This window comes from Petaurus breviceps, unplaced genomic scaffold (assembly GCF_028583685.1).
Source record: "Petaurus breviceps papuanus isolate PSGF00001 unplaced genomic scaffold, PetGlider_PUasm1.0 90865, whole genome shotgun sequence".
Classification (NCBI taxonomy): domain Eukaryota; kingdom Metazoa; phylum Chordata; class Mammalia; order Diprotodontia; family Petauridae; genus Petaurus; species Petaurus breviceps.
The window spans coordinates 2,633,676-2,649,154 of NW_027187367.1; the positions used below are offsets into that span (position 1 = coordinate 2,633,676).

Genomic DNA, 15,479 nt, shown 5'->3' on the forward strand with positions numbered 1-15,479 from the left:
TGTGGAGTCAACACTGTCTCCCTCTGAATTTGGTTCCTCCCTCTCATGATAATAGGACTCCAGGGTCTTTCTCTTTGTAGTCTGTTTTTTACCCATTTTGAGGCAGGGTCCTGCCATGACCTTCCTCTAGGGGTCCCAAGCTTTTACTGTTTAAGGTTTTGCCCTGAGGCAATAATTACTATATTTTTAAGGTAAGGGGTGGGGGTGTGATTGAAGCATCCGGGGTTCACTCTGCAATCCTGGTCCCTGGAAGTCCCAGGAGGGACTTTTTAAATTTCTGGATTGTGGACTGGTAGTTCTAGGGGTAGCTGCTGCCCATGCCAGGGGCCCTGCATTTTACTCTTACCCTGCTCTGTCCAGTCCTGGCCCTGTGGTGATAGGTCTGGCAGTGGCCCTTGTGGCTGGTGGGTCAACTTGCCACCACGTTGATCAGGACTCTGTCTCCATCTGCATTATTTTGGTCAATGTGTAAATTGTTCCCCTGGTTCTGATTCTGCAACGGTTAATACAAGTCTTCCCCATACTATCTGAATCTATCATATTCACCATTTTTTTTGGTGCAATTACATTCTATTACATTTATAGGCCAAAATCTGCTTGTCCATTCCACAAATGATGGTGGGCATTTACTTTATTTCTTTGCTACAACAAAAGTGTTACTATAAATATATTATGATGTTTTATAAATGTGGATCCTTTCCAGAAGTCTTTGACTTCTTTATGGTATATTCACACTAGTAATATCCCTGGATACAAAGAGCATGCATCTATAGCATTGTCCAAGATCATAAAATCATAGATATGGAAGAGATCTTAGAGGCCATCTTGTCCAATTCCCTTATTTTATAAATGAGGAAACAGACTCAGAGAAGCTAAGTGACTTCCCCTAGATTACATAAATAGCATCAAAGGTAGAGTGTGAACCCTGGACTAGAAAGGCCATGAGGCCTTGGTTATAGCATTGAGAAACCAAAGAGTATGCTAGATTTAGAATAAGAAAGCATGGGTTCAAAGGATGATTCTAACACTTAATATGCATGTGACCTTAGGCAAGTCACTTAACTTTTGTATGAAGTAGGTGCCCAAAGTCACAACCACCACTAAAAATCTACCTCCAAACAGCTGCCACTAACAGGTCTAAGAGTCACACAACCCCAGGATTATTAGAACCCACCAGATCACTAACCCTGCTTCCAGTTTCCTTGCAATCATCACTGAAGAAACTAATTCTGTAGAAGAGGAATCCAGCATCCCCATAACTATCAATACCAACTGCCAACCAATGGTCACCTTTTGGGCATATAAACCAGCATAGCTGAAGCATCAGGGTATCTTGATGGAGACCTAGAAGTCTGTTTAGAATATATCAGGGGAATTGGACCACCATAACCTCAACCATCAACTTTGCTGAGACCTTAATGGGGACTTCTCAGGTCACAGAGTCTAATAGCCAAGGGAATTTCAGTGTCCTTAAGACCACTGATCATTCATACATGATTACATATTACATATTACACATGCATACATGCATACAGATTAGACACCAAAGTCAACATTGGAGACAACATTCCTGCCACAAATGCCACCAAATGTCCCTGATGGGCCATTAAACCCAGTACCCCTCTTCCCCCCCCCCATCAATCCTGTTACCAGTCCAGCCCCTTGTCCAGAGGAGTAAGTTGTGGACATGTAATCTGCTAATTGCTTCTGAAGCTGTTGTATCCTCAATAGCCACAGTTATTGAAGACCTGGAAAAGAAGATTCTCACCATCAAAGTCCATAGCACTATTAAATGGTTCAACATCAGAAATAAATCAAGTTTTATCAATGGAAATGAGATTAAATAATATTAATTAATATCTGCTTGTCAAATGCACCCTGGGGACCACTGGACTTTTCCATTGTACTTGCACCTAAAGCTTCTTATACATGATATTTCTCCTATTAACATGTCAGTTCTGTGAGCAAAGGGACTACGTTGCTACTGTTGGAGGCCATCTCCAGTAATCCTGATCTTGTTCTTGCCATTGGGGCCAGATAACTCCAGAGGAGAAAGTGAGACTGGTGACTTTGCACAATTCTCCCTCACTTCAATTCATTTACCAATCATAGTATCACCTGATGTCATGATACTTTTTGAGAATGAAGGATCAACAACAATATCTCCAACAGTTAGCACAGTGGTTTTGCACACAGTAAGAGCTTAAAAGATTTTCATTCATTCATTCATTCATTCATTCATTCATTCATTCATTCATTCATTCATTTATTCATTCCAAGCCTCATTTTCCTAACCTGTAAAATGAAGGAGTTCAACTAGATGATTATCAAGGTCCCCTCTAACTTTTGTTTTATGATACTATGATTGTATGAAAGTTTTAGGGATAGGGGAAAAGAAGTCACAGATGTTATGGAGACCTCATTGAAGGAATGAGAGGATATCAGTAATTACAGATCCATATATCTTCTTTTATATCTCTAGATGGTATTTATAAGTAAAATTTACATTAATCAAGGGCATCATTTATAAAAATATCCAAAGGGTACATGTAAGGCTTTCACAAATAATATTCTACAGGAGACTATATCCTTACAATCACAAAATTCACTGAAAAGTGCAAAGAAGACAAGATGCCATTATATTATTTGCTAACTACCTGTAATGCCAAGGAAAGTCAACTTCCAAGGTTGAGAATGCCAGCATAGCAACTCTCTATTTTATTCAGTGACAAATTAAGGCAAAACATTCACAGAGGGGCGGCCAGGTGGTGCAGTGAGTAAGAGCACCAGCCCCAGAATTGGGATGACCTAGGATCAAATCCGGGCTCTGATACATAGTACCATACCCAGAAATAACTGGCTGTGTAACCTTGAGCAAGTTACTTAACCCCAATTGCTTTAAAAAAAAATTCACAGAAAAGAGAAAATCAAAATACAGCATTCACCAAGTATAATTCAATAATTTCCAAATACTATTCCACCTCTGGACAGTACATTCATTTAGTCAATCACAAAGTCTCTCTTCTCAAATGGAGATTAAGATTAGCTTCCAATCATAAAGTATATTGATTTGCTCAATCACAGAGCACAAAAAAAGTCAAGTTTCCCACCCCTGGATCACAACTGAATTACAATTATCATCAGTTAACATCAATTACCTTCTCAAAAGGGGCAGTGGAGAGCACAAAGGCCATCTACCCCGAAGCTACAGCAAGGTTAAGATATCATCACAACATTTAATTCCCAAAGACAGATCTTTTCTTCATCTTGACCAGAGGCAAGTTCTCAGCAATCTCTGTTTCCTTCCCTCCTACATCCTTGTTGGGTAAGATAGATTTCTATATTCATCCAGTTGTGTATATTGTTCCCTCTTTGAGCCAATACTGAAAAGAGTAAGGATCAAGCAATGCCCATTGCCCCCCTCCCATCTTCCCGTTCACTGTACTAGGTCTTTCTTGACTACTCATGTGAAATAATTTACCCCACTCTACATCTACCTTCCTTCTGCACTCATTTTACTCCTCTTTCTCATTCCTTATTTTTTATGGCATTCCCTCAAATATACCTTATACCCATACTTTCTGACTATGTTTATTCCTTCTATCTGTACTGTTAGTGATACAATTTTTAAGTTACAAGTATCATCTTCCCACATAGGGATGTAAGCAGCTTAGTTCTATTGAATCCCTTCTGGGGTTTTTCCCCTTTTTACCTGTTTATACTTCTCTTGGGTCTTGATATTAAAGATCAAATTTTGGTTTAGTTCTAGTCTTCTTCTTATGAAGGCTTAGAATCTTATTTCATTAAATGACCATTTCTGCCAAGTAACTGATTCTTGATTGTAGTCCTAGTTCCTTTGCCCCCTGGAATATCTTGTTCCATGACTTCCTATCCTTTAATGTTTCAGCTGCCAAGTCCTATGTGATCCTGATTATGACTCTGATATTTGAATTGTTTCTTTTTGACCACTTGCAGTATTTTTTCCTTGACCTGATAATTTTGAAATTTGGTTATAATGTTTAATGTTCCTTGGGGTTTTTATTTTGTGATCTTTTTACTGAGGTGATATGTGAATCCTTTCAATGCCTATTTTGCCCTGTGGTTCCAGGGAAGTTTTCCTTGATAATTTCTTGAAAAATGCTGCCCATGTCCTCCTTTTGATTATGGTTTTTCAATGATTTTTGATAGTTCAATTATGGTAGTTCAATGGTTTTGATGTTATTTCCCCTGGATCTATTTTCCATATCAGTTGTTTTTCCTATGAGGTATTTTACATTTTCTTACTTTTTTTCATTATTTTCAATTTGTTTAATTGATTCATGATGTCTCATACAGTCGTTAGCTTCCACTTTCACTAGCTTCCACTCTAATTTTTAAGATGCTGTTTTCCTCTATTAGCTTTTGTACTTTTTTTCCATTTGTCCAATTACACTCTTTAAGGAGTTGTTTTCTTCAGTGGATTTTTATATCTCCTTTTCCATGTGGTCAATTTATTTTTTAATAAGTTTTCCAAGGTGTTGAGTCTTTTTCCATAATTCTTTTGCATTGCTCTCATTTCTTTTCCCCATTTTTCTTCTACCTCTCATATAATTTTTAAGGTCCTTTTTGAGCTCTTCCATGAGTTCTTTCTAGGCTTGAGATGCCTTCCCATTTTTCTTTGGGATTTTGTCCACAGGTGTTTTGACATTGTTGTTCTTTCTGAGTTTCTGTCTTGGTCTTCCCTGTCACCATGATAACTTACTATGGATCAGATTCTTTCTTTGTTGTTTTCAACTCATCCCCCACCTTTTCTTGGCCTTTGCCCTTTCTTTCAATTTAAGTTCTGCTCCCAGGATGGAAGGAGTTCTGTCTCCGACTTCTTATGCCAGTGGCTGCAGGCCCTGGCAGTTAACCTAGTGTGGCACTGATTTTACCCTGAGGCCCAAGGGGGACCCTTGTGTCTGGTGCTACACTACAGAGCTAATGTGGGTATTAGCTGGAGCTTCTGGAGGTCATGGGGTCTGGCAGCTTACTTGGTCCACCTCAAAGTATGCTGAGGTCCAGTTTCCATAGGATGCCCAACTGGGGCAACACTGAAGAACTTGCAGATCTGGCTTTTGCAGGACACCTGCTCTCCCAGGGCTGTACTAAAGCACATGATGATTCTTGGAGATGGATTCTGCTGGTGCTGCAGGGGTCCTGCTGTTGGCATTTGCCTGCTCTACCACATTGGGGCTCAGGATCTCTCACTTGCTTGCTGAGCTGGGGTTTGCTGATGGTTTGCTGGGATGCTTCTTGTCTGGAATACATTCCACTTTTGCCCAAGTGAAATGAACCTTTCTTGCTGATCTCCAAGTTTCCCAGGCTAAAACACTGCTTCACCTTTTCTGCTAGACCTACTGTTCCAGGATTTGGTCTGGGGCATTGTTTTATGCTTGGTTGGTTGTTTGGAGGTGAATATGAGAGAGTTACAGCAATTTACTGCTTAATGCACCATCTTGGTTCCCAGAAGTCCAGTCACTCCAGTATCTTTGCCATGAAAACCCCACAGATAGTATTAGCATATTGTCATCCACAGGGTCACAAAAAGTAAGTCACAAAAAACAACTGAACAACTAAACAACAAGACAAAGGAACCAACTAATTGAAATTTCTAACTGTTTTGGTTCTGTGTAGACTACTACTAAAAGGTATATCTTTGATAAAATCTACAGTGTGGTAGAAATTATTGGGGGGTAGTGAAGGCAGTAAGTCTACACAGTGGATGGAAACTTGGTTCTGAAATATGGAAGAACTAAATTCAAATCCAACTTGAGAACTTTAATAGCCAAGTGACCCTGGGCAGTTCACTTAACCTCTATTTGCCCCAGTTTCCTTAACTCTAAAATGAGGTAAATAAATCCACCTCCCAGAGTTGTTGTGAAAATGAAAGAAGATATTTTTAAAGTGCCTGGTCTTTTAATGAACATTTTATAAATGTCGGTCATTATGATTATACAAAGACTGTATCATAATCCCAACTAGCTATCTTGAAATCACACAGGTTTGCTCTCAAAGAGAACTGACTATCAGAATGTAAAGGGCTTGATGGAACCACTGGAAAATGCACATTCTAAATCAAAATGCATGCTCTACTAATGTTGAACTCATATCACCATGTGGATTTTTAGCTGGAAGTAACCTTAAAGATCATCTAATCCAACTTCCTCAATTTATAAATGATGAAACTGAGTCACAGTGAGGTAGAGCAGTTTTTGATAAGGAAAAGGTCTTTGATTTGAATACAGGTCCTCTGATTCCAAATTGAGAGGTTGTCCAATTTTTCTTATAATTAGTTTTCTATAATTAGTTATATCACAAATAACTTTAAATATACCATTAGAATATGGTCATACTCCTCTGTATAGAATATTTTTACTAGAGATCACAAATTGTTGAAAGGTAGTTAGAAACTAAGAGCACAGTTTAAGTGGAAATGAAGGAATAAAATTTAATGAAGGCCTGGATGCTGTAGTGGAATGCCTGAGGTCACAATAGTGATACATTTCAGTGTTTCAAAAAAGATTTCTTCTTCCAAAGACTTTCTTAAAAGCAAACTTCACTTCCTTATTCCTCAGGGTATAGATCAATGGGTTTAATACAGGAGTGATAGCACTGTACATTATGGCAACAATCCGGTCTTGTGTCATGGAGCTGCCAGAAGTAGGACGAATATAGGTGAAACCCACAGGTCCATAGAAGAGACAGACCACCATGAAGTGAGAGGCACATGTGGACAGAGCTTTCTGAAGCATGTTCCAGGAGTGGCTCTTAAGAAGGAGAAAACCAATAATGTAGAAGTATGAGAGAAGGGTCAGAAAGAAGGCGCTCATGGAGATACTTCCAGTGACAACAGAAAGAAGCCACTGGTTGAGCACTGTATTTCCACAGGCCAGTTCTAGAAGGGGTTTGACATCACAGAAGAAGTGATTGAGTTGATGGGACTGGCAGAAGTTTAATTGTGAAGTCATGACTGAATGCATCAAGGCATAAAAGAAGCTGATAACCCAGGCCACAGTGGCCAACTGAAGACATACTTGGTGTTTCATGAGGACCAAGTAGCGGAGTGGGTTGCAAATGGCCACAAAGCGGTCAAAGGCCATGATAGCCAGCAAAATGGCCTCCGTGCTGCCAAGAAAATGGAAGAAATGGAGCTGGGTGATACAGCCCAGAAATGAGATGGTCTTGTGTGTAGAGAGGAAGTTCTCTAGCACCTTGGGCATTGTCACTGTGGAGTAGCAGATATCTAGACAGGAGAGATTGCCCAGGAAGAAATACATGGGGGAGTGGAGACGTGGCTCAGAGATTATAATCATCACAATAGCACCATTCCCAGCTAGACTGATGAGGTAGAGAGTGAGGAAAATTACAAACAAAATAACTTGCAGCTCCTGAATATTGGTCAAGCCCAGGAGGAAAAAATCAGTCACTGTAGTTTCGTTCTAGGATAGAAACAAAATGTGACAGTTTTACCTGTTTTGATAGGCATTGATATATGTTCAGGTTCACACAACTGGACCGAACAAAGTCATAATGAGATCAAAGAATCAAGTTGTATATGTATATTATTCCATAACATTCAATGTATTTATCCATTAAAATAATCAAATAAGAAAGAAGCATCTCTAGAATGACTATATTTTTGCAAAAAGAAAGCTTTATGTACCATGAAGGATAATTTATTATAACTGGCCTACTCTACCAACATACACACAAAGTCAAGAGAGCTTAAGGAAAGATGTTAGAACATTGAGTGAACAACATTGTGTTGAATTTATAGGAGGACATAGATAAGAGTTCAATGCAATGACATGCATTGGTAGCCATGAATGAGTTACAATTTGCCTCTTTGAGATAAATATCTGTAATGAGTGCAAATGGTAGCTATGCCTGTTGTGAAGTACCTTATATCACTCATGTGGATATGTGGACACCTATTCTTTTTTTCTTTTTTTAATTTAAATTTATGTATTTATTTTACTTTTCAACATTCATTTGCACAAGATTTTGAGTTACAATTTTTTATCCCCGTCTTTCCCCTACCCCAAACCCAAAATAGCAAGCCTAATTGATACCTATTTCCTCCAATCTTATTCCTCTCTTATATCCTCCCCCATCATCCCACTAACTTTCTAGTAGGGCAAGATAGATTTCTATGCCCCAACACCTATATATCTTATATTTTTATACACATTTGTTTTTAAAACTTTGAGTACCTGATTTTTTCCCTCCTTCCCTCCTCACCCACCCCCACTGGGAAAATAAACAATTCAACATAGGTTGTACATATGTAGTTATGCAAAACATTTCCATAGAAGGTATATTGTGAAAGACGAACTATATTTCCCTCCATCCTATGCCAACCTTCACTTATTCTATTGTCTCCTTTGACTCTGTCCCTTTTCAAAATTGTTTACTTCTAACTACTCTCTCCCCCAATCTGCCCTCCCTTCTATCATCCCCCCTCTTATTCCCTCCCCCTCATTTTCCTGTATGGTAAGATACCCAATTGAATGTGTATGTTATTCCCTCCTTAAACCAAATTCAATGAGAGTAAGGTTGTCCCATTCCCTTTTACCTTCCTGCTCTTCCCCTCCATTGTAACAGTTTTCTCTTGCCTCTTTTATATGATAATTTACCCTAATCTATCTCTCCCTTTCTCCTCCCAATATATTCTTCTCTCACCTCTTAATTTTATTTTTTAGATATTATCCCTTCATATTTAACTCCTCCTGTGCCCCCTGTCTACGTATACATGAAAACACATAGGCACACCCTCACATATATATATATATATATATATATATATATATATATATTTATACACACCTACACCCTCCTATACATGCATATAAATGTATGTATACATATATATGTATATATATACACATATATGTATATATACATATATACATATATACTCCCTTCAACTGTCCTCATACTGAGAAGTCTTATGAGTTACAATTATCGTTTTCCCATGTAGGAATGTAAATAGTTCAACTTTAATAAGTTCCTTATGATTTATTTTTCCTGTTTACCTTCTTATGCTTCTCTTGTTTCTGGTATCTGAAAGTCATATTTTCTGTTGAGCTCTGGTTTTTTCATCAAGAATGCTTGAAAATCATCTATTTCATTGAATGACCATATTTTCCCCTGAAATATTATACTCAGTTTTGCTGGGTAGGTGATTCTTGGTTTTAATCCCAGCTCCTTTGACCTCCAGAATATCATATTTCAAGCCCTTCAATCCCTTAGTGTAGAGGCGGCTAGGTCTTGTGTTATCCTGATTGTGTTTTCACAATACTCAAATTGATTTTTCCTGACTGCTTGCAGTATTTTCTCCTTGACCTGTAAACTGTGGAATCTGGCTATAATATTCCTAGGAGTTTTCTTTTTGGGATCTTTTTCAAGAGGCAATTGGTGAATTCTTTCCATTTCTATTTTGCCCTCTGGTTCTAGAATATCAGGGCAATTTTGCTTGAGAATTTCTTGAAAGATGGTATCTAGGCTCTTTTTTTCATCATGGCTTTCAGGTACTCCAATAATTTTTAAATGGATCTATTTTCTCCTGGATCTATTTTCCAGGTCAATGGTTTTTCAAATGAGATATTTCACATTGCCTTCTATTTTTTTTATTTGTTTGGAGCTGTTTTATAGTATCTTGATTTCTCTTAAAGTCATTAGCTTCCATTTGCTCCAATATAATTTTGAAGGAGTTATTCTCTTCAGTGAGTTTTTGAAATTCTTTTTCCATCTGGCAAATTTGTCTAAGGCATTCTTCTCCTCATTGGCTTTTTGGGCCTCTTTTGCCATTTGAGTTATTTTATATTTTAAAGTATTATTTTAGAAAAAAAGCAATTGGGGTTAAGTAACTTTCTCAAGGTTACATGGCCAGTTATTTCTGTGTGTGGTGCTAAGTATGTGAGCCCAGATTTGATCCCCAGGTCATCCTGACACTGGGACCAGTGCTCTTACTTTCTGAGCCACCTGGCTGTCCCTAAGAGATTGGGGTTAAGTAACTTGCTCAAGGTTACACAGACAGGTGTTTCTGGGTGGGTGCTAAGTGTCTGAGCCCAGATTCGATCCCCAGGTCATCCTGACACTGGGGCTGGTGCTCTTACTCTCTGTGCTACCTGGCTGCCCCCGACTTGCTTTTCTTGATTTTCTTGCATCATTCACATTTCTCTTCCCAATTTTTCCTCCACTTCTCTTACTTGAGTTGCAAAATCCTTCTTAAGCTCCTCCATGGCCTGTAACCAGTTCATATTTTTCTTGGGAGGTTTTGATGCAGGAGTTCTGACTTTGTTGTCTTCCTTCCTTTCCATGCTTTGATCCTTTTTATCCTCAAAAATGGAATCTATGGTAGGATTGCATTTCCTCTGCTTGCTCATGTTGCCAGTAAATTACTTGACTTTTTAACTCTTTGCTATGGTAGAACTCTGCTTTCAGAATGGAGAGAGCTTTGTCCCAAAGTGCAGCCCCCACAGGCTCTGGCTCCTGGCCACATACCCCAGGACCTCCACCTAATTCTGTGATCCAGGTCCAACTAGTTTTAAGCAAGAGTGATTACCCTCTTGGTCATTACCAAATGGTCCCCTACAATTTGCAGGGCAGGAGCTTCTGAGGCAGCCACAAGGTGCAGCCACCATACTTCAGCTCACTTCTTGCCCCAGGGGAAGGGGCCAGACCTGTCCACCCCTCTTCCAAAAGAGTTCCACACTGACCTTTTACTTTGTCTTTGGCATTTATGGGTTGAGAAGTCTGGAAACCACCCCAGCCACTGGTGCTTCATTTTCCTGAAATCTGCTCTGGCTGCTGCTGGTCAGGGCTGCCCTGGGACTGCAAGGTTCATGAGGAGTTGGGCTCAGCTCCCAGCTTGGTGTGATAGCCCCTTCCTGCAAGCCTGCCAGGCTGCCTTCAGAGGGAAATTTTTTTCTCTCTGTCACTTTGTGGGTTCTGTAGCTCTAAAATTTGTTTAGAGTCATTTTTGCATGTTTTGGAGGAGGTGGAAGCCGGAGCCACAGGGATGTCCTGTTTCTACTCTGCCATCTTGGATCTGCCTTGGACACCTATTCTTTCTGTGGATTGACTCATTCATTCCACCCTACCCTCATACTGGCAAATTTAGTTTCATAGAGAAGGACCATCACCATGTGGTTCTGCTCAAATTTTCTATGCTAAAAGTAACCCTGCTGTGAAGAAACACAATATTCATTCTTACCACTTTACCTTTTGAGCCCCCACCAATGCATTTTCATTTGTACTCACCAGTCATTCACATCTTATACATTAGCAATTATTTATAAATGATGCAAAAAATGATAGTAACACAAGTACTCATATAATAATGCAAATACAGAAACTACAAGCAATCCACACATAAACCTGGGTCACACTCTCCCAAGGCACTCATTATCTATGAGGAAAAGTAGGTACATACTTACAGAAAACTTTCAGGAAAACACACAAGTATGTTAAAGGGTAAATAAATTGAGGGCTATGAAATTATGCAAGCATATAATTTGACTCTATGTGCTTGGAATAACTTGCAACTCTGGATTGCAGGTTTTGATGTCACTGTTCCATTCAAAAGCTAGTTGTTTTCCTACTGATCACCATCACTATATTCTCTTCACAAAATATTGTAACATTTACAAGCTTTTTCAACTTGCAGTCATTCTTGAAAGGGCACTTAAAAGAGTCAAGTTATTCATTTGGATAGAAGCTCCCTTTAAGGCAAAGAACTACAAAGTTCATCAGACTGTCTTTGTCCAGTCAGTTATTAACTTACCACTATGCTATGCTCTCTAATGGAATTAGAGCAAACACACTAAACCATTTTTAAGTTGGCTCTCTAGGCAAGGCAAGGGAACATAGCCTGCTCTTCACTCACCAGGATTTTTATGTCATCTAATTAGATCCCAGTATCTCTTCTTGTAAAGAAACTGCATAATGTGGTTTTTTTATTCCCTTTCTGCCTTCCCATTTCACAACAGGGGTATCAATAAAGAGCAACAGACCCTTCCAAAAGGTTTCATCTCTCTTAAATATTACCCTAGGAAGAAATGAAGAGTAATACCTAGAACTGAAGTAATTACTCAGTGGGATTGAGTCTCTGTCCAACCAATCAGAAATCACTTTGCAAAAGTCTTCTGTCAAGTGACTTATTACAGTTGCCACTTCTGCAGTCAGACAAAATTGCTTTTAATTCCTTTCTATCTTCAATCTTCACTTGCCAAGTTCTTTATTCTTTATCCTCAACCTCCTAACATTTTTCAGGGGCTAAAAACAAAACCTCTCAACATTCAATGACTCACCCTTCACCTAATAAATTTCCCCTAAAAAATCAACAGAACATTTTAATCATCACTCAGTCTCCAAATAATTATACGATTTCCAAGGGATTTTGTTTTGTTTTGCCCTCTCAAATCTAAATGAAACAAGAGACTCTTAAGTTCAGAATATGGTCCACCATCTAATTTTGTGTCCCTAAAATGATATTTCTTTATACTCATTTTTTTACATTTTTAATTAATAAAAAGGTTCTTCTCTGACATCCTTAAAACATCAAAATGGTTACATACCAATAAGACATCATTCTATATCTTTCCTGTGATGAGTTTATAGCATAACGTTTATAACATAACATATGCTACAGTTCATTTTACATCTAAAACTATTGGTCTCATTTGAAACCTGTGTTCTTTCATAAACATGTTTGAATACTTTTAATTAAACCAAAGTTTTCCTATTCATTTTTGACATAAAAATATTCATTTATGATTGAAGCAATATCTTGAATCTATTACCATTTACTAGAGTGCCTTATATGTGTACAGAAACAATATTTCTTTCTTTTTCATCACTAATCTGCTCCAAAACTAAATATATCAATAATAAGTTTCTAAAATGAACATATTTGTTCAATTGAATTTATTTGTTCAGTTCAACAAATTGAAATATTGGAGGTTTGTTACCTTTGAAATAATGACTCCCATCTTTTTTAAATTATGTTATGATGTGTTTAAAAGAGCACTGAATTGAGGAAAAAAGGGATAAAAGACATGGTTTTCAATCATATATTCACTATCTAATAGCTTTGATAAGTAACATCATCACTCTCACCAGTATCATCACCTCAACTCACAAATAGAATTTTAAGGTTATATCCTTTCCTCAAAATGACCCAGTGAGAGATAATAGTCCTCATTTTATAGTAGAAGAAACTAAGACTCAGAGAGGTGAAGTAACTGGATAAAGACATGCAGTTATTAAGTGTCAGTGATAGGATTTGCATTTTGTTCTCCTGACTCCAAGACAGTTGTCTAGGAACAAGTGGATGGATTATAAGATTTCTTTACGTCCTTCCAAGATCTATTGAAATTAAATCACTTTAACAAACTTTTTACCATGTAAGAACAATGTGCTAGTATCAGAGACAGATAAAAAGTATTTTTAACTGCCTTTTTCCTCAAGGAGTTTTCAATCCAATGAGAAATGGGAATAAGAACCCCAATAGGTAGTGTACACCAGTTCACCCACAAAAACAAAATTCAGCATAAGAAACAAACACACAAGGAAGTGCTAAGTGAGGATGGAAAAAGAAAAGATCATTTCTGTTGTGGGTTTTAAAAGACACAGACATGCATATATCTTACATTTGTCCTTTCTTTTTCATATCTACAGCATGAAGGTTTGATGTTAGAACTAAGTAATGTTTTGTGTGTGGAAAAAAGGAATGATGATATAGCAAGTAGGAACAAAATTTGGACTTCTGGGAAGATGGATCACTGAGGGGTCATGTATAAGCTTAGTTCCCCTTTGTCACCTCAAAACAGCACAAAGGAAAGGGAAAGGGAAAAAACTTCCATACCAGAAGAATCTCATTGAATTGAAGAAATGAGGGGGTAAAAGAGGCTCTAATACAAGGAGAAACTTCCAGATAACTAGTCGCTGCATAATTAATGTCACATTTCTTACCTTCATAGTGCATGGGGGAAGGATAGGAGGGAGAGGATTCAGAACTCAACAGAAATTTTAATTAATGTTAAAGATATATAAATAATGATTTTTTAAAAAATAAAGACAAAAAGAAAAACATAATCTGAAAAAACATATTAGTAGATTGATAATAGAACAACCTGGCATAAATATGAAGGTAGGTAAGGCAACTATTATTATCCCCATTTTATAAAGAAGGGAATTAAAACTTGGCAAGGTTAAGTAAATTGTTCAGGGTCACACAGTTAATTTTCTGAATTGACACTGAAATTCAGGTAAACCAGTCATTCAATACATATCCATAAAGTTTCTACTAAATTCCAGGAGCTGTGCTAAATTGGGATTTGAAGAACCCAGGGAAGACAACAGGTAGAGATGAGGAAGGCAGCATTCCAGAGATAGGTGACAACTAGAAAAAATGCCAGAGCCAAGAGATGGAGTACCTTAATCATAGAACAGGAAGAAGGTCAGTGTCACTGGATCAAAGAGAACATGGAGGGTAATAAGGTAAAAGAAGACTGGAAAGATTTGGGGGTAGAGATAGATTATGAAGGGCTTTGAAAGCATAATAGAGGATTTTCTATTTCATTGCATAGGTAATAAGGAGCCACTGACATTTATTTAGTAGGACATGGTCAGACCTGCTCCTTAAAAATGGATAGAATGGTCAACCTGGACACAGGACAGTGGTTCAAATCCTTCTCTCAGATAATTAGCAGCTATGCAATCATAGCAAGGTCACATAATCACTCAGGCTTTTATTTGCTCATTTGCAAACTGAGATATTGACATTTATACTAAGTACCCCACAGGGTTAAGGTGAGCACTTTGCAAACATTAGAGTGCCCTATAATTTATTTTACATCTCTTTTGAGCGTCATATACATGATGCTTCTTAAAGTCAGCTAGTCCAGAGTTAAGCACCTGACAAAACCATCAAATATGCAAGGAATGAATAGATGCAAAGCTTTCACAATTATGAAGTTTAAGCAAATAACAGCAATGGGCTAGTACTGAGACTTTAGCTTTAGGAGGAATTTCTTCTCCTTAAGTAGAGCAAATTACTGTTGTTATTTTTTCAGTCATGTTCAATTTTTCATGACCCCATTTGAGGTTTTCTTGGCAAAGATATGGGAGTGGTTTGTCATTTCCTTCTCCAGCTCATTTTATAGATAAGGAAATTGAGGTAAATAGGATTAAGTCACTTCCCTGGGGTCACAGAATTAGTAAGTGTCTGAGGTCAAATTTGAACTCAGGTCTTCCTGACTTCAGGTCCAAGACTCTCTCCACTGTACCACCTAGCTGCTCCCAAGAAGAATAAATAGGTTTAGGCATTCAAAGTGAGCAGGAACAGCTTTTCTACTAAACACAGGAGGCTTAGCACAAAGCCTGTTGCAGAGTAAGTGCCTAATAAATGCTTGCTGCTTTGTTTCCTTTCTGTAGAATGCTATCCCCTTTCA

The 15,479-nt window shown here is 38.0% G+C and overlaps 1 protein-coding gene across 1 annotated transcript; it reads right to left on the reverse strand.

Moving 5' to 3' along the window:
* Positions 1–6,533: 6,533 nt before the first annotated feature.
* On the reverse strand, positions 6,534–14,004 carry LOC138150201 (olfactory receptor 12D1-like). Its single transcript, XM_069073643.1, has 3 exons — positions 13,999–14,004; positions 6,873–7,460; positions 6,534–6,788 (listed from the first exon to the last, which is right to left on the reverse strand). The coding sequence occupies exons 1-3, from the start codon at positions 14,002–14,004 to the stop codon at positions 6,534–6,536; spliced, it is 849 nt and encodes a 282-aa protein (XP_068929744.1).
* Positions 14,005–15,479: the final 1,475 nt, after the last annotated feature.

Bases quoted from the DNA above. Each gene is read 5' to 3' on its own strand.
- LOC138150201 (XM_069073643.1), bottom strand. The intron at 6,789-6,872 runs GTTGTCACTGGA...CTCCTTCTTAAG, and splicing joins TCAACCAGTGGCTTCTTTCT to AGCCACTCCTGGAACATGCT.